This window comes from Zootermopsis nevadensis, unplaced genomic scaffold (genome assembly GCF_977971745.1).
Source record: "Zootermopsis nevadensis isolate Lab colony 2312 unplaced genomic scaffold, Znev_1.0 Znev_ptg000016l, whole genome shotgun sequence".
NCBI classification, from domain to species: domain Eukaryota; kingdom Metazoa; phylum Arthropoda; class Insecta; order Blattodea; family Termopsidae; genus Zootermopsis; species Zootermopsis nevadensis.
Window position 1 is genome coordinate 996,896 of NW_028259148.1, and position 18,413 is coordinate 1,015,308.

Consider the following 18,413-nt stretch of genomic DNA (forward strand, 5'->3'; position numbering starts at 1 on the left):
ACGGCAGTAATGTAACACAACAATGCCGAGTAAACAGATGACGTTTCTTAGGTAACATAACATTACATTGCACGCAAGCTGTCGATTGTTGTCGGTCCATATTTATACATTGTTGATATGGATCTTACACGGTTTCGTTTAACTTTTTTGCCGTATTTACGTCAATAATGAGCATATAAAAATTACAATCCTCACTTAAATTTGCTTAATTTGTGAAAGCTGTCATACGTTGATAGCATTGTTTTAATTGGCACAGAATACTACAGTTAATCCATTGAAACATCTCTTCGGAGATCCACCTATAATCATAATTTATACGACCCACGAACAAAATTCCTATTGCTGGGATCAGAGTAACTGTACGAAATCAAAATAACCTGTTTGTTAGCGCATAGATGAGTAAAGGAACAGACTCGCCTTCTGTGGTGTTGTGATGACGATTTGGGACTGCTGTACCATGGTGCAATCAGTATAATATTAATCTATGTGCCATGGTGTCTTGTGTTGTCTGGATTATGCGTGCTATGTACCCAATAGCCATATTTTCTTCATTTTCTTACATCAATGGGTCATAAACCTACCTAGACATCGAATCTAAATTTCTACCAATTTATTTTCACCAAACGCCTTGGCATAAGTCCTTGCTGCTTCCATTATCAGAGCGATCGCCCAGAACTATTGACTACCAGACTGAAGATGGCTGTCTCCTAGGCTATTGCGACGTATGGTCTGGTATATTGTCACCAACATCCAGAGGTGCTTAACTGCTTTCATCTTCAGGGCTATTGATCATTGCCATTATGATGGAGATAGAAAGAACCTCTACAACGTCGGCGAATTTCTACAACCCAGAAGACAGCTATTCTCATACTCGCCTCTGTGATAATCTTAATCTCATATAATTATTATCTGCTCTAAGTTTGTAAGGTAACAACGTCAGAACATTATTCACAGAGGAGCAGACCATCTGTTTATTATATTACTTAGAGTAAACAGAGGCACAGATAAAATAAAGTGTATGTAGAATGCCTGAATGTCATGACCAGTCTTTGTATTTGTTGCGATCTCTCGAAAGAAGATTTTGGTATGACGTAAAATAAATTGCATTGCCTTGTACAGCACAGATAATTGACAGTTTCACATAGAGATGACGAATGTTTGTTCAGGATGTCGATGTTACAGGATTTGTTTTTGCACTTTTTATGTTTGAAAATTTTAATGCACTGCTGTAGTTCGTATGGAAATTTGAGTGATAAGTTGTTTTGAGTAATGGGCAAGGAAGAATGGCAGGATAATAGCCCTCTGTGCTGTTGCGAATATTGGAATGTTGAACAAGAAAGAAGTCATATTTTAGGTTGTTGCTGTAACTGTGAGGACTTGGATGAGAGCGTTGAAAGGTTATAATTTATATTTTTCGTGCTAAGATAAATTTATAGTCATGTTCAGACATATACTTGCAATCGTTACAGGTGTATTTGAATAAGAATCAAAAGTGATAGTTCAGGTTGGGCATTATGTCATAAATTTAAATTTTAGTAGAACATGCATTTGTAACCCATGAATGAAGAACACCTAGATTTTCAGTTTGCGTTTATACTCCGCTTCGTTTTAAGGCCGTTTGTGGTTGTATTGAAATGTACTGTACAGTGAAGAATGTTTGTGTTATATTCAGTACTTCCATACTAATTAACAAAATGTAAATCTGTATTTAGATAGGGATATGAAACATTTAGAATCTTCTAGGTGTTCTTCACACTCTAGTATGAGCAAAGAACACCTTATGGGCCAGTCCATGTTCATCTGTCATGTTTCCCCTTGGAACTAGCATTCCACATGATCCAGGGTAAGTGTAAGAACACTTCGCAATGATGGAAACTAATATCATTGCTAGAACACATTGTTGTATCAATGCAACTGTTTGTAATTGTAACTGTAATTGTTGGATAATAATAATAACCTGATATCACACTACAACAGTGACTTTGGACATCATTGTTGCACTTGTAGTCCCTTTCATGTAAGGTGATGTACAAGTCCTGATTTGAGCTGTGGTGTTCAACAAAGCAACCTGCAGACATTGCTACCCATTATGTGGCATGAAGAACACCTTTTGAAATTTTATTACTCTCCAAAGAATATGTCTTACTAATCATCGTCATATTTTGTGCAGGGACAAAATTTATCCTGTTTGGCACATTAGCCATTAATGTTTGGTGAATGTGTACAAAGTGCATTTTAAAGGTTAGATAAATTTCATTTTGGAATATTTGTGACTGTAAACAGAGCTATTTACAGTGTAATCTTTTCATATTTTTTTAAATTTTTGTGGACTGTGTATGCAACTTTGGAATAGTTTAGAAGCTTTCCCTCAGGTGAATTTTTGTCCTCAGGGGTCTTCTTGATTGATTAGGATGTGGTCACTTGGATTCAAGCTTTCATCTTTGAGAATATCCACAAGTCAGGCAAGGCTAAGTAAGGTGAGTAAGGTAAATGAAGTTGCACCATCCACCTTTGTCAGCGAGAAACTCCTTCAAGCTTAAAGTATACAGGTGTCTGAGAAGTTTATACTAGTACTTCATGATTTAATTTCTGAGGTCTTTCCCAGTCAAAAATGTCATTCAAACATGGGTTCAATTCTCAGTGGTTAAGGAGGTATGGATATAAATTCAAGATGATTTAAACAAATATAAAATATGATTGCACTTGTACTTAGGCATGACGGGGCACCTCCACATTTTAGCTGATACGTGATGTACCTGAACGAGCAGTTCCCTCTCTGATAGATTGACCATGTTGATTGGTAGAATTGGCTAACATGGTCACTGGACCTCACTCTGCTAAATTTCCATGTGTGGAGTTAAATGAAAAACATGGTGTGTGAATGCAAAGCAAACAGGAGGGAGAGTGTATCAAAATTTGTTGCTGAAAGATGCGTGAATGGCCCTGATGTTTCCCCTTGAGGTTCAGATCATCCCGTGTTTAAAATATCCGCAGCTCTGAAACCATTGAGATCAGACCCATGTTCATGTGACTTTTCTGACTGAGAATGACCTGAGGAATAAGATATTGAATTATTGACATGAGGTCACTGGACGCTCTGTACAGCAAACTAACAGTCTTAAAAACACAACTACTTCATATGACCTTTAGAATGCATATTATAGTAAAGGCAGGTTGAGATAATATATGGCAAAATTGCCAGTTTCTGTTGAGAAAACTTTTACAGTTACAAATGACCAATTTATACACTTCTTTTCTCTTCTCTTCTGTTGTGTTCTGTGCTCAACGTATTTACCCCTCTCCCCTTGTCTCCTAATATCCTATCCTAACCTAAGCTAAGTTACTCGCTTGGTTTGAGGTAGTGTTTGGTTAGTTTAGGTTATGTTGGGATACACTACGTTGTGTTGGGTTAATTTGGGTATGGGCATTGCGACATCTAACATCGCGATGCCTACCATCTCGACGCCTTCAAATGACGCCGAACTGACAGCACAGAAGTGTCAAATTGCACTGAACGCACAACTAGAAAACCGACGCCCTTGAGTGATGCCATATTTACAGCAAATATCTCCAGATGACACTGAATACTAAATTAGAAAACCGACACCGAGCGTCGCGACGCCAGTCATCGCGACGTCATCAAAAGACCACGGGAATGTGACTCAAGCCCTTGGGACGTCATTAACAGCGACTTTAGAAAATCGACGCCCGGCGTCGCGACGCGTACCATCCCGACGCCTTAAAATGACGCCGAACTGACAGCACAGAAGTGTCAGATTGCACTGAACGCACAACTAAAAAATCAACGCCTTCCGTCGCGACGCCAAGAAATGCCGCCAGAAAATGACTTAAACCTTTGGTATAACGTTGGGCACAATGCTAGAAACTGGACGCCGAGCGTAGCGACGCCTTACCTAACGCAACCTAACCTAACCCAACCAGCTCTAACCTAACCAAACCTAACCCAACCCTACCCAACTCAGCGCAACCTACACTATCCTCAATTCTCTTTTACACTCTTCTTCTCTTCTCTCATCCCTTGTTCTCTTAACCTCTCTTCTCTCCTCTCGGATCTATCTTTTTTTCTCTTATCTTTTACTTTTCCCCGTCTCTTCTCTTCTCCTCTCGTCTGCATGTCTGTCGCCTCCAACATTCTCTTGTGCTCCCCTCTCATCCATCTACACTCCTCTCTTCGCTCTTCTAGCCCATGCTCATCTCTTCTCTTATGAATTCCTCTCTCTTCACCTCTTTTCACTTCTCTCATGTCTTCTTACCTCTTCCCTTATCATCTTATCTCCATTTCTCACCTCTTTTCTCTCTTTTTACCTCATATATCTCTTTGTCTCTTCTCTCTTCCCACATCCTCTTTAGTTTCCTGTCCTTTCTCTCTATTCTCTTCTCTGTCTATGCTCTCTTCTCATGTCTTCTCTTCTGTTATCTTCTCATCAGTTCTGTTTTCTTCTATCTCGCCGCCCCACTTCCGCTCTTCTAATCTCATTTCTTCTAATTTATACACTTGTGTTCTCTTCTCATTTTACTAATTGATAATTTGCATTGTGATCTTAAAACAACGGATTTATATTCAACAAAGTCAGGTGGCCATAATAAATCGACGTTCCAAGAGCCGTCTGATATCACATCCCTGATGATGAGGACAAAGATGGCTCTTGAAACGCCAGTTTTTCCACGTGGCTGACACAGCTGTTTGTCTGAAGTTTTCTTTGAATGTAGTTGCTGCCAAAGCTGTAGATCCTACATTGCCTTTCCTCATGGCTCATTTCTGATGTAACAAAATTCTCATGTAACCATATATTCAGAATTGTAAAAAATGTAGAGAATCTTTAGTCAAATGTTGGGAATATAACTTTGAAATGGGACTTGATTGATTTTTCGTCACAAATCTCCTGAGTGACTATTTATAACATCATGTAACATACCTAACATTACATTTTTTACAGTTCATTCAGCATGATGTGTGAACATTTGTGACATATACAGAATGTTGAAAGATCACTGCATATTGACTCAAGTTTTGTAAACGTTTCATAATTTCTGTTACACTTTTTATGCAGATAATTTAAACCTGTAAATAGTATGTATAGAAATTCTGTCTTTCTTTCTTCTCAGGATAATTGTCTGTGAGCGTGTTCCATTTCAACGAGTCACCGACATAATGAGCACCTTTCAAGATCGGTTACGGATACCGTGGAGGGGAGGAGCCAAGCAAATTTCAATCGATTCTGCATTGCCAATATTCTTGCAGCCATTGCTAGCATATATTGCTGCCCAGAGTGTATGGTGTACTGTTTTAGTCTCAATGGTCATGTTGCTGAGTATGTGTTACTTGTATTCTGTCTTTGTACAATTCCTCCCACGAACAAAATTCTTCTTTGTATGGACTTTGACATCTGCTGTTCTCCTTCTACTGGTATTTGAGTTGAGTGTGGTGCCATTTCTGGAGATAATGCCTCATGAAAATTGTGTGCTCATGGGTCTAGTAGTATCCTCAGGAATATGCTTTTATAAGGTATATAAAGCTTGAAATATTTTGTACGAACAGTATATAGGCACTGAACATTTTTAAGAATTAGCTGTTAATTTTGCTAGTAACCTTCCAGTTTCCGAGTTACAATTTTTGAGAACCAGCTGCTTTCGATGTTGCTCTCAAGCATTCATAGTTCGTTTTTAATTAATGCAGTTCAGAATCTTCACTTGCTTCGTTGGGTTCCACAGGTACGGACAAGAGCCGATCTGAGCTATGTAGTTCATGCTATTGTGGATGATGAAACGGAATTGGTTTGTTCTGTGTGCAGACGAAGAGTTCCGCCTCGTACCTTCCACTGTCGCATATGTCAAGCTTGCGTCATTAAGCGTGACCATCACTGTGTGTGGTATGGCTTTTGAGTATGAGTATGTATGGACAAGGTGTGACTAAGTGTTTTATTAGTTCTTCAGTAAAATATCATCTTTTATGGTGCTTTGGCCAATTTTCAGGCCATGACCACGCCCCAGTAAAATATTTCAGAAGAACTTATTGCTGTCTGAGATAAGCAGTTTTGTATTGTATTCGCTGTTGAGCGTGGAATCTCTGTAGAGTGGAAACAGACATAAAGTAAAAGCTGTTATTCTTGAAAATGCTAGTCGCCATAGTGACCTGGCACCCGCTGTTTGCGGAACCCTGAATTAAGAGTACACTTTTAAAAACTGTTTGTGGTGAAGTTTTTTATGTACTTATGATTTCAGGAAAATAATAAGATAGGAAAGAAACTGATAAAGTTATGAGATTATTTGTATGTTATGTTTTTTGCATATTAATCTTCCTTATTTTATTTTAAGGTTGGATTGTTGTATCGGAGACAAGAATCACCAGTTGTTTGTCTTTGGAGTCTTATTGTCTGCGGGAGCATTGGTGTACGGGGCCATTTTAACCCTAACTACAGTATGCCATCCATCATTCTATATCATGGAGACAGTCCTATTGCCTGATGACTGTAGTGATGTTTATCATGATTTCATGTAAGTTTTTCTGAATTAATGTTATTAATTAAAGTGAATATTTTTATTGTACTCTGTCTCTTATCCAAATGGTGATAATCTTCCTGGAAATGATGTTGTGACAAGCTATAGCATCTACATAATTTTTAATTTGATATAATGCCATCTGTTACAGCGGTAAGCTTCTGAATGTCATCAGATTTTGTAATAACAGACTTTAACTTCAGATAAATTGGGAAGGAAACATAATTAACCAATCGTTTTTAAGAAACATAGAAATTTGTGTTACTTGCTACAGAAACAAGTTATGTTGTAAGTAGGAAGGTGTGGTGTATATGGTATGTAAGTTATATGTAGAAGTGTCTTTATTTTGTTGTAAGTTGTTTTATTCTTCTGTTACCTGCTTCTGGTAATTTTGAAACATGATTTGTTTGAACTGTTTCAGGATTGCATTGTGCTTTGTGAGTTCTATATATTGCATAGTAATTGCATTCTTACTGCTGATATTACTGGGGCACCAATGTTGGCTCATCACCTTAGGGATGACTGGACAAGAATGGCGTTGCGTGCAGGGATACACGTGGTGTGCTGCACTGAGATCAGACAGGCCTCATAGTCGCGGTCTGCTATGCAATTGGAAAAATTTCTTATCCTGTCGCAAGTCTTTGAGGGAGGGCCAGGCAAGGTCGAAAGAAGGTTCAATGAACTCTGCGTAATACGCGATACAGTTCATGCCAGTTGTAACATAACTGAAGAAGACTGCAGGAACAGTTTGTCTACAGGAAGAGATAAAGATGGATGATCGACATGGTTATTTGGTTTTGTAGTCACCGTGTTAAGATAAACTACCGTTTGCTCGCTCATACATTTTTAAATTCAGAATTCAAAATGTATCTGTATATATATGAAAGACATGTACTGTGTGTTATGTTTATTCACTGTTGTTGCTTTTATCTCTGTGTTGCTAAATTGGAAAGCAAACAGACAATTTCTGGGGTCAGGTTTTAAATTGCTTTCTGGTATTATCCATGTAATGATTTCTCATGGCAAAGTATGTTATTATTTACTGTACTTGGTCTGTTGGTTTATTATTGATAAATTGTTTATCAGAAATGTTGTTTTATGTTGGTTACTATGATATAATTACAGTTTGTACACAGGAGGAAGGTACTGAATTGCTAAAAGGGTTAGTGTTACTGATATTTTTCAGTTTTGGTTAGTAATAGAAGGTTTGGCACAGCAAATACCAAACTTGACACAATCCTGATCTAGTTACAACTATCATGCATGCTTATGAACTGCTTTTACAAGATCCATCTTCATGTTAATCTCTCTAGTCACCTTTCCATTCTTTCAAGTGGCTACTTTCCTACAGGATTATTCTCCAAAATTCCTGCTTTTGTTTTTTGTCTCCTAATCGATGTGTCCTTTTCACTGTAACGTTCTAGATTTCATCACTATAGCAGTAATAGGTGATAGGTACAAATTATGAAGTTTCTTGTGCTCACAATTTATTGTTCTAGGTCCATTTATTCTGCTGGGTATTTTGTTCTCAGATACTTATAATTTATGTGTTTTCCTCAGAGGAAGGGACTTTAAAACACTGATTCAATGATGACACACATTTGTTGACTTAATTTCTTTTGTCATGAATCTCATTTTTGTTTGTTAGAATTTTTCTTGAAATGTTGAAATGATGTAATAAATGCTCTTAGCTACTTAAAATAATACTCATGTGTAACACTAATTAGATATATTTTGTCTATAAATAATATAATTTATTGTGGAATTAAAAAGTCTTTGAGTAGCAAACAGTAATATCAGGTTCACAAACCTGACACAAATTAAGGTTATGATAACTGAGTGAATAAAGTGATGTCTGGACTTGGCGGCTCAGCTTTCATTCCTGCATTTTTTGGTAATCACAATGTCCAGACTGACTCTCAGGTCCATCCAGCATTCTATCCAAATAGCTCTTGACATAGAGGCAGGTACGACATGAAACTTCCCAGTCACGACCTCCTTTTTGTGTTTAAGTGAAAGATGCTTAGAATTGTGTATCCATCCTCTTTATAAGGCTTTATCTTCATACTCTTTCATCTCTGTTTATGAATTGTGTATGTCACGTTCCATTTCCTTAAAATTACATTTGTAGATACTGAGTACGAATAAAAGCAATATACATTACAAGCAATATAACAGTTGAAGACAGTCTTTCACAATATTACACCATTTGTACATAATCACAATATACTTTATCCTTTATTTTTGCTTCAAGAAGTCAATATCTAGTAGTTCTGGGATTGTAGAAGTTGCCATGCAAAAATTCACAGATAAGAAAAACGGAAGGCTGAATATTCTGTCTAAATTCATTTTACATGTTTAACCCTTTAAAGCCCAGTGCTAAAATATATATCCCACATTTTTCAACGGCCATAGCTTTATATTTTGTGTTCCATGTGATTCTCGGTGTAAATAGCAATTATTTCCTCAAACAGTGTTCACCATTTGATCTTTGCAATGGTGAAGTGTTGTGTTTTCTTTGTGGTACGGACTGAATACTTAAGTAATATTCAGATGAGGTTTGGCTTTAAAGTGTTAATTCAGTTAACAATTTCTTATAAACCGATTAATGCACGTCAAGATGTGTTTGTTAACTTCAGCTAATAGGCTGAAACTGAATTAAGTTTGTAGTTACACTTATTTGAGACATTACAATGAACACTGAAGAATGCCCTTTGTTACATATACAAAAACATGGTCAGTTCAATTGATTTGTTGAAACACTTCAATGCAAGACAAGAAGAGGCTTGAAATCGGGCAAGAACTCCTGAACCTTTTTTCGCCATATCTCCTTCCTTTGCTCCTTTTCACGCTCCAGCTCCATCATTGAAGGTAACTGCTGCCACCTCTTAAAGCAACGTGTTAACAATTTCCTGTGGTACACAATGATGTACAGGTAAGTAAATTAATAAACTCTGCCTCTATGAGGGTCACTGAAAGTGTTTTGCCCCACATTTACTTTTCTGAGTGAACACAATTGTGGATAATATCAAATTTGGTGTCTACTAATTTCAAACTTTCCCACCCTGGGTAATAAAAGTTTGATGCATGTAAGTATCTGTACACCAAATTTCAGCTGTTTTATGTAGTTTTTTGCTGAGAAAACTGGGACAAAACTTTGTGACTGACCTACTTATATTACAAACAGGAACAAAATTGTGGTTACTGATATCAGATGAGCGTGTAGTTTGTCAGAAGTGTGTTCATATCAATGTCACATCTGTCTTTGTGTGTTTGGAGCACTGATAGACTGATGTGGTATAGACATTGATTTATTTGACAGCCTTAAGTGCATATTAGTGTTACTGTATTAAGCAAAATGATTTAAACCTGAAAGGTTTGACACAGAATTTTCATCTTCATCTGTGTAAATTACTAATAGATAAATATGCTTCAAAATCATATTTGTTCAGAAACTTTCAGTGTGGAATTTCTGTACAAAATTTGTCAAAATATACCCATTCAGAACTGACTTGTTTTGAAATTTACAAACAGAATGTTGCAGGCAACAGACATACATAAAAAGTCACATCAATTTATATGATTTAGGTAAATAATTAACTTTTTATTTATTAATTCATCAGGCACTTTAGAGGTTAAGATGAGAAAAAAATTTGTCGCTCCTAAACTGAAGGTTAAATTCATGCTCACTGTTTCAAAATATTGATTTAAATTGTTATTCTTGTATCAGAATTTTTTCAGGGTCATACTTTATCAAAGCCAAGTTAGGCCTGCAGACTATATTGCATATTTGGTCAAGGTTCTATATTCCATGTATAGATATTGGTTTGTTTATCTCATTTTTTCTAAAACTGAAATGGCACATCGCAATTGACATTCTACATAACAATCACTTTACCTGTTATAGTGGACTGCTGCTAGTTCTTGTTTGTTTACTGTTATCACATGTTCAGTGCAAGCAATATGGTGCCAACCTATAAAACTGTGTTCTTGCAGACGAAGGTCATAGAAATCAGTGGCTACTTGGTTCTTGGTAACAGACTCACTGTAAACCTGCAAAATAATAATCGAGTAACAAATCCACTTTGTGCATTTGAAGTAGGAACTTCACATTGACTTTCAGTTTGGTTTTCATTTACCTGAAACAAGCCTCTAAAAGCCTTCTTTACTAAGACTGTGTTGTAACAAGCGGTAGCTTTGCACATTTTCAGATTAATGGCTGACTGGGTGTGTTCTCTCCAGGTTTGAAAATAATTACGGAGTAGGTGGTTTTTATAGTATTTCTTTGCTATATCCATCAGCTTCCTATTGAGTGCCACTACTTGTTTGAATGAAAACATTACTTTCTTCATGAGCAGTTTTTTGTACTGAAGTGATGCCATTATCATCAAATTATGCATTTTTTCCCTGTCCCTCTTCTTCTTAATTTCCATCTGTTTTTCAAGTCTTCTATTTTCTTTCAGTTCTTCTATTTTCTGCCACTTCTCATATTCTTCTTTTTTCTTCTTTTCATCTCTTTCTTTCTTTTGTTTTACCTCAGCCAGATTTTGTTTTCTTTCTCTAATCAGCTTCCACCTGCTTTCTCTATCTCGTGCACGTTCTTCCATCCTGTTAAGTATTGTTGGGACCGTATGCAAACTTACTACTGCAAGTTTATTTTCTGGTAATTGTGTTGGTTTGTACTCAGTAGACAGCCTGCTTTTCACCTGCTTTGCTTTCGGTTTCAGTCGTAGGTCACAACTTGATAATGTATGATTTATTTCTTCTTGAGTTTCTTTTGTTGATTTTTCTGTCTGCAGTCTAAAATGTGCTAACTGAAGTTCTTTAATCAGTTTACTCTGTTCTTCCAATTTAGATTTCTGTTCTGCAATTATCTTCAGATGAACTTCAAGACTTTGTTGGTATTCATTACACTTATGCATTGGAAAAGTTTTGGTTTGGAATCCTACATTATTTTGTACATTTTGTTTATTATGATAGGAATATTTTGAATTTCTTGAAGTTTCATTCTTAATATTACCTAAATTTTTTGTCATTGCAGGTGCCTTTGTACTAGCCAGTGACTGCTTTTGTTCTTTCAATACTTTTAAGAATTTGTTTATTTTTTCTTCTCTTTGTAGTTTATCATGATCTGTGGAAAGAGTCCTCTTTTTCTGTTTCACCATGCAAAGCCATATATCCCAATACTTCCTCAGAATTTTCTTATTTATCTGTGTTTTTTCCTTCTTACATTCTTTCTTTATCTCATATGTTTGGTCTTTTGCCTTATTCATTTTCTTATTAATAGTGAACACCTTCCATTTCTTCCATACTGAAGATACCAAGTCTTCTCTGTTAAACACAAATCCTTCATTACAGTGTAATTTCATTGAATTTTCTGTATATTCAGAAACAATTCCTTTCACTACTCCATAGTTTGTTGCTAAATCTATATTTGTAACAGCCTTTGTTTCTTCATTATTGTGGAAAGTATCAGTCATAAATATGTCCAAAATTGGGTTATGACTAATTTCATACGCTGGATTATGAACATTCATATTTAGGAATAATTTTCGGTTTGACATATCACAAGATGAAGTAACTACATTCTTCACATCAGTCACAGAAATACTTTTATTCTTTGTAAGCCTCTTCCTTTCATCGTCAGTCAAATGACAACCTTTAAATTGATCTGATAGTTTCATGGTATTTAATTTTAATTGTTTCTTGAAGGAATTTATTTCTTTGTCAGTGATAAACAGCTATTTTTATATTTTCAGTGTAACCACTTCTTCTTGCAAAATAAATCTGAAAAGAAAGTAATGTATGAAGATTGTAAGCAAATTGTGTAAAATAATTCATTCCAATTTTAGAAACCATAACATCTTGTATTGATTTTAAAGTTACCTTTTATCTTCTTCAATGTCTGTGTTCGTGTAACAATATTTTAACAGATTTTTTTTTGTTTTAACCTGGAATAACAATATTATTCTTTTTAAATTTTAATATTTGATCAAATCGTGTAGGTTTATGAGTCATGTCAGTAACAGAAGCTTCGTCACTTATTTTGGTTTGAGAGATACTTCTTACGAACCCTTTCAAATTTTTGGTATTTTTGTCATCCATTTGAGTATTTAAAGTATGTTGTGCTGAATAATTCTGATTTCGTAGATTTTTCGAGTTTATATAATTCTGACTTTTCTTATGATCAAATATATCTTCTGGTACTGTTCATCAATAAGCTAATTTTACATTTTCAACGCCTCAGTAACATAACCACAAATCAAGGAGACATGTTTACGTACTCGTATGGTTGCTATGGTTGTTCGTCGTCTGCTTGTTGCTAAGGTGCATCGCCAAATCTCGTTCCATTCCGCAATTCGTGAGAAAGTTGTAGGCTTCAACAAAGGTGGGTATGGTCAGTGGGTATAATTTCATTCTTTTAGTGTTATGCACTTAATGATGTTGAATTTCCTGAACAAACAGATGTTTAAAATATATTATATACATATTATTTGCCAGGAAAGTATACCGGAGGTCTGTTTTCTTCCGCTAAACCTTGTTCTCTTCCCTACCGACATATTAGTTCACCCCGAATTCCCTTTGTCAAGATGGTATAGTCCATGCTGTTTTCCGCACAAGCAGAAGCTTTTTGACTTGAAATTAACTAAGAAGGTGCACGTTTGACTTTGCTTCGAGATTGTGCCTCACATTATCGTAGTTGCTCGTAAAGGGTACTTACAAGAGGCTCTAAATATGCTTTGAAAAGAGCAGGCCTTGAAAGTATGGCTGACATCTGACATGGAAGTTCTAATTCCACATTTATGTACTTATCAATTAATGACAATTCCAACATTCTTATAGCTTTCCATTTATGTAGGCTGTTTGTGCAGTATCATCTACATTGATGAACTTGTGTTACACCATCTACACTTAATGGAAAGAACCGACCCCCAGGGTGCACCTGGGGATGTTGAAAACGATAATGGGATCACTGGACCTACTATGCCGACAAGCCAAGCAGAAGCAGAGCTTGATGATTGGTCTCCTGTTACTAGTTCACATTTGGAAAGTTCTGTTCGGAAAGCTGCAGCTTCAACATCACGTTTGCTGTTCCTCACAGTGAGTTTGAGCATTACATTAGAAAGAGCTGTTAGGATGTGTGTAATTTCTGAATAATGTTGACATATATGAACACTGTATACCTTGTTAACTTTTTGTGAAACTTATACATACACACTGGTTTCAGAATTTATAAGAGCTTATGGTCTAATTGGAGGAGTGAAAGGTACTCATCTAACATTAAATATTTTACACAAGTGTTATACGTAATGATAACAGTCTGTAAGATAACTATTTTCATTGAGATTTATGAATGAAAGTATGTCAAGAACATGCCTTTGTAACTTGGGTTTGTATCTTGTTGGATGGGAACCTAGAAAATCTGTAACTATTGAGGAGATTGCAGTATTGTTCAGAATTATAATTAGTTCTCTCAGTTGAATTGCCTGCATGATTGTAATGATGAGAGATGACACAAAATTTCCTAGCTTACAGATAGGCAGTACGTTATTAAAAAAACTTAGTGGCTATGAAAGGAGGGAGCATTTATCAGAGCTTGAGTTTGTAGAATTAACAGATGAAGACTTTATTAGTATTTGTGTTGACACTATGACCTTTAATGTGCAAACAATGTGTGTCATTCAAGTTAGTGTGCTGGTTGGGCCTGAGTAATTAATTTGGTGGAGCAGAGTCCTTATTGGTAAGTCAGTAGCCATTCATATACTCAGTAAATTCCATGCCTTTTACGCAATCTGAAGTTTCATTATCATATTCACAGGAGCATGGTACTTGTGCATTTCTGACCCTGACAAATTTCCACCCTACCACACTATTTATTTATGATCATTTTTAATATTATTCTCACATTCATGCCTAGGTTTTATAAGTGGTCTCTCCCCTTCAAGGTTTCCAGCTGAAACCTTATATGCAATTCACATTTCTCCATGCATGCTACATTCCCTGCCCATCCCATTCTGCGTTATTTGATCATCCTGATAGTGTACGATAAACCTAAAAATGGAGGCATTAACTGAAATGTTGTTCAGCTTTGTGGCATTGGAACAGGTGAACAAAATTCAACACGGACAGTGAAACAGAAGATCAGGAAGACAAAATAAGTAAACAGAGTGACATACAACGAAAGAATGTACAGCTCTGAGCAATGAAAATATACAGTCCATAATTCTTTATAATGATACAGTAAGGGATTAAATTTGAGTCTTACAGAGAATGAGAAAACCGCCAGAAATGTTGACAAGCAGGATGTGTAATTCCCCCATATTTAGATGGGAAGATAGAGGATTGGAATATACTTCCCAGCCCCTCGCATGGGTGCACGAGGACCACAAAAAGATAGATCGAAAGCTATTGCCAGCACTGCCTAGATTTATTTAAGCTGCTTATGTAAGGACATGACAACAGAATACATCACAATATATTTGTCTGAAAATGAGGTAGAGGGCGTGACAATGCATGAATTGCTTGTTGTGAAAGGGGCAGATGAGTCTAGGGCAGGTATTCCTTTAGAACAGTGTTTCTCAACCTATGGTGCACGTACCACTGGTGTTACACGAGCCAATGTTGAGTGATATGCAAACTAAGTAAGAAAATCAAAAGATAATATTGACATAAATAAGTTTTCCCTGGATGCATTTGGTTAGCGGTACATTTAATGTGTTAAATTAGAATTAGTGGTATGCTTTAGAACGTAAGGAGTTTTGAATATTTTAATGTTTACGTTTATAGATTGCAGGCAGGAAGATAAAAGATTATGAACTTCATGGTAGCATTCCCCAAATTTAGTGGTTTAATTGGCCAAGGCTTTCTCTGAAAATAGGATTGTAATGAATAAATGTCAAGCTTTAGAGAAGAGGAATCATAATTATTTGTGTGACATTTTTTGAAAGTATGTTCCACAGTTGCTTCTATATATATATATATATATATATATATATATATATTGCTTATTTCAAAATCAATTTGTTTCTTTTTGTCCAGGTTGAGTATGTCGAAGAAGCATCAAGTGATTATGGCAATTCGGCATTCTCAAGTTTTGAGCCAGTTGCACCATTCTCCCCTCAACCATCATCATCCTTATCAGAGTTTGAGCATCGCGTGAGTCCCCTGGATCCTAACATGAGTTCAGCCGCTAGATACTCACCAGTGTATGCTATAACAGGTACAGGTACAAGTGCTTTGGCTGTAGTCACTGGTGAGGCTTCATCTGCTGCCGGAACAGGTACTTCATCTAATCCAAGCTCGCCGTTTCCCAGTAGCCAGGTTGTGAGTCCGGTCATCAACTCTTCTCCGGCCAATGCCCTTCCACCTTCGCCGTCCTCAGGTAACCCATATATAGACACTACACAGGTGCATACCACAACTGTTGGTCACGGTTATGTGAATCCTACTTCACCCCTTCAGATACTGTCTGATAATCGTACGTCAACAGGGGAAGGTCTCCTGAGGCAGGTTGTGTCTGGAACGTCATACTTCAGAGCTGCTGCTGCTGCATCTTCAACTTCAGGTGGTATCTTGGGGACTTCACCCCCTCATTCTCCACTACAGCCACCCCTGACACCTACGGACAACTATGTGGTGTCATCGTCAACTGGCCCTCTGGTGGATTCCATGTCAGCTACACCATCTAATTTTCATGGCAATGATGATGTGACAGTGGCTGTAGCAGTGACCACTCCTCCTGGAAGAGTCGACTCCACCAGCGAACTGATGATCCAACAGAATACAGGCCAGGTACTGTGTAATTTCATCTTTAGCATAGTTTTCTTGTTCTTATGATTGGTGTCATTTACTTGAATGTTTAAGATAATTATAGTCCTTTCCTGATGTTAAGTTAATCTAATTCTTTTAATAAATCAAGGATAAAATATTTAATCCTTTTTTGTTGTCTTACTTATGTTCTTTTCGTGTAGTTTTTCTGAATTTGTTTATGAACAATTGTCATACATTTTTCTTGGTATGATTAATGATCTTGGTTAACCATCATTAGTGATTGTCTCATCTATGCTGATTATGTTTCATTTATGTCTCTTGCAATTTTCAATTTCCAGTTGGTTGGTGGTGCCCCAGATGGCAGTCAGCAGTACCATGGAATGAGTGGAGGACTGAAGACGGAGAGTGGCCGTGTGCAGCTGCTGATCAGCAGTAGTGATGGATCCAGTATTACCTACAGTTTGGATCCAGGCCAAGCAGACTATGTCGAACAGCTGGATAATGTGCTTGATACTTTCAAATCTCAAGGTTCCTGATTGTTCTCATTACATTTGTTAAATGTCGATGGAAATATGCAAAAACCATTGCTCTACGTTTGTTAGAAGTTCATGAAAATATGTAAAACCATCTGAGATTGTAAATTTTCTGTTACAAGGTACAAATTTTTGCAAGTTGTAAGACTGTAGGAAATTTTAAAAGCTGTTAAAGTTCAGTTTGTAGAGATATCTTTATTAAAACAGATTCTGATTCACTTGAAAGACGTGCAAAGCGTCAATCTGAGTTTTGTGGCGTTCTGTTGCGCAGGGCTGGTGATCGAAGAGGGAGATTTGAGAGTAAGGCATCATTCAGTTGTTCGTGGTGGCGCGACTTTACCCTTGGACATTTCTTTAAACGTTACCGCTGAGCAGCAACAAGATCTAATTGATGCCGAGCTGTTAGAATCGCAAGTGAATGGCGGTATCGAGAGCCAAGTTCGTAGGTTAGGTAAGTCGCTCGACCTACGGTTGTAGTATATAGTGCTTTTTTCAGCTATTTATATTTTTAAGAAGGTGGCAACATTTCTAGAACACGCAGCAGGATGAACTTTACAATAATGAAACAAATATTAGATTATGTTTCAGCGCCTTCGTAGATTGTCATATCTCATTCATTGTTAACTGTGTCTATGCTTCTAACATGTTCCCTGTGGGCATTTTTCATATTCTGTGTCTTGATCTGTATATGATAATGGATTTACTTTATTGCCGTATATCTTCGGTCTATGACTTTTTTTTCTAACATTAATCCGTGCAAGAGTGCAGCTATGATTCAGAAAGACAACTTTGTTTCTTTAAATGTCCCTTCAAATTGTAAATGTAGCACTGTCTTCTGTAGAACATCCCTTGTTGGGTGAAGATGTGGACATGAACCTCGGTGTCGCAGCATCTGGACTAAAGGCTCCTGCCCCAGACAACTTTGTCAATGTATTGTTGAATGGGCATGCAGAGACCATAGTGAAGAAGGATAACAGTATGTTGCCTAGGAGATCAAAACGTCACCAGATTCAGGCGCGCAGTCCGCAGCAGGAGATAATTGCAGATTTCAAAGATGATACAAAGAGTTTCTGTAAGTAGATCTGCTGAAAATGTAATCCCTTGTAATCAGGAAGATGGGTTTGGAAACTGCCTGAAGCAGGTAGTAATGTGTGGCTTGAATTAAATGTTAGCCTTCTTTTCGTATTATATAACGAGAGATTGTTATGTTATTATCATGTGTACATTAATTTATTCTTAAAAATCTAGTTCTTGTTATGAATTGCTGGGTAATAGTGCGATAAACGTGATTTAATTAATTATACTAATCTAAACACCCATAAATGGCGGGTGTAATCTGGGTTTTGGCCCGTCCGGATCTTCTTGTCTGAAATATTAATGCAGACTTCTTCAGTTGGAGGGTAATTAAACTGGGCATCTCCTTGAAGGATTTGAGCAGGTCAGTAATTACATGATCTGAAATGTCAGTTTGAGGCGTGAGTTTATTTTAAGCTTTCATATTTTGTCTGGTGGGTTGCATTCTTCTGCTTTTGGTAAAGAATCTTCCCTAAACACGTCCTATTTTTCTTACTCCAGTATTTTCTAGTTTTG

At 36.7% G+C, this 18,413-nt stretch overlaps 3 protein-coding genes across 11 annotated transcripts in view; 2 read left to right on the forward strand and 1 right to left on the reverse strand.

Annotated features, from left to right (window-relative positions):
• The first annotated feature begins 793 nt into the window (after window positions 1-793).
• GABPI (zinc finger DHHC-type palmitoyltransferase GABPI) lies at window positions 794-8,384 on the forward strand. Its single transcript, XM_022061763.2, has 5 exons — window positions 794-1,397; window positions 5,128-5,527; window positions 5,734-5,891; window positions 6,337-6,516; window positions 6,941-8,384. The coding sequence occupies exons 1-5, from the start codon at window positions 1,270-1,272 to the stop codon at window positions 7,209-7,211; spliced, it is 1,137 nt and encodes a 378-aa protein (XP_021917455.2). The 5' UTR covers window positions 794-1,269; the 3' UTR covers window positions 7,212-8,384.
• On the reverse strand, window positions 8,234-13,173 carry LOC110828743 (uncharacterized). 4 transcript variants are annotated; one of them, XM_022061740.2, is made up of 5 exons: window positions 12,804-13,173; window positions 12,406-12,470; window positions 10,659-12,306; window positions 10,418-10,572; window positions 8,234-9,431 (listed from the first exon to the last, which is right to left on the reverse strand). In XM_022061740.2, the coding sequence occupies exons 3-5, from the start codon at window positions 12,201-12,203 to the stop codon at window positions 9,284-9,286; spliced, it is 1,848 nt and encodes a 615-aa protein (XP_021917432.2). In that variant the 5' UTR covers window positions 12,204-12,306; window positions 12,406-12,470; window positions 12,804-13,173; the 3' UTR covers window positions 8,234-9,283. The 4 variants fall into 4 exon arrangements, with proteins under 4 accessions (XP_021917432.2, XP_021917423.2, XP_021917440.2 ...); XM_022061731.2 differs by having other exon boundaries at window positions 12,593-13,173; XM_022061748.2 differs by lacking the exon at window positions 12,406-12,470.
• Window positions 12,835-18,413, forward strand: part of LOC110828735 (uncharacterized) — a 28,320-nt gene continuing 22,741 nt past the window's right edge. For 5 of the 6 annotated variants that reach the window (XM_087349338.1, XM_087349340.1, XM_022061722.2 and 2 more), the window contains exons 1-6: window positions 12,835-12,907; window positions 13,379-13,620; window positions 15,559-16,311; window positions 16,629-16,818; window positions 17,095-17,274; window positions 17,665-17,895. In XM_087349338.1, the coding sequence (XP_087205464.1) occupies window positions 13,435-13,620; window positions 15,559-16,311; window positions 16,629-16,818; window positions 17,095-17,274; window positions 17,665-17,895 (1,540 nt within the window). In that variant the 5' untranslated portion in view covers window positions 12,835-12,907; window positions 13,379-13,434. Of the gene's footprint in view, window positions 12,908-13,141; window positions 13,282-13,378; window positions 13,621-15,558; window positions 16,312-16,628; window positions 16,819-17,094; window positions 17,275-17,664; window positions 17,896-18,413 lie in introns of those variants that run through there. The other variant, XM_087349339.1, reaches the window with a different exon arrangement.

Coding starts and splice junctions, on each gene's coding strand:
- LOC110828743 (XM_022061748.2), bottom strand. CDS start 12,203: ATGAAACTATCAGATCAATTTAAAGGTTGTCATTTGACTGACGATGAA. Junction 10,573..10,658: donor CTTTTAGAGGCTTGTTTCAG/GTAAATGAAAAC, acceptor ATTATTTTGCAG/GTTTACAGTGAGTCTGTTAC. Junction 9,432..10,417: donor GCAGCAGTCCACTATAACAG/GTAAAGTGATTG, acceptor TGTGTACCACAG/GAAATTGTTAACACGTTGCT.
- GABPI (XM_022061763.2), top strand. CDS start 1,270: ATGGGCAAGGAAGAATGGCAGGATAATAGCCCTCTGTGCTGTTGCGAA. Junction 5,528..5,733: donor CAGGAATATGCTTTTATAAG/GTATATAAAGCT, acceptor TGGGTTCCACAG/GTACGGACAAGAGCCGATCT. Junction 5,892..6,336: donor CGTGACCATCACTGTGTGTG/GTATGGCTTTTG, acceptor TTTTATTTTAAG/GTTGGATTGTTGTATCGGAG.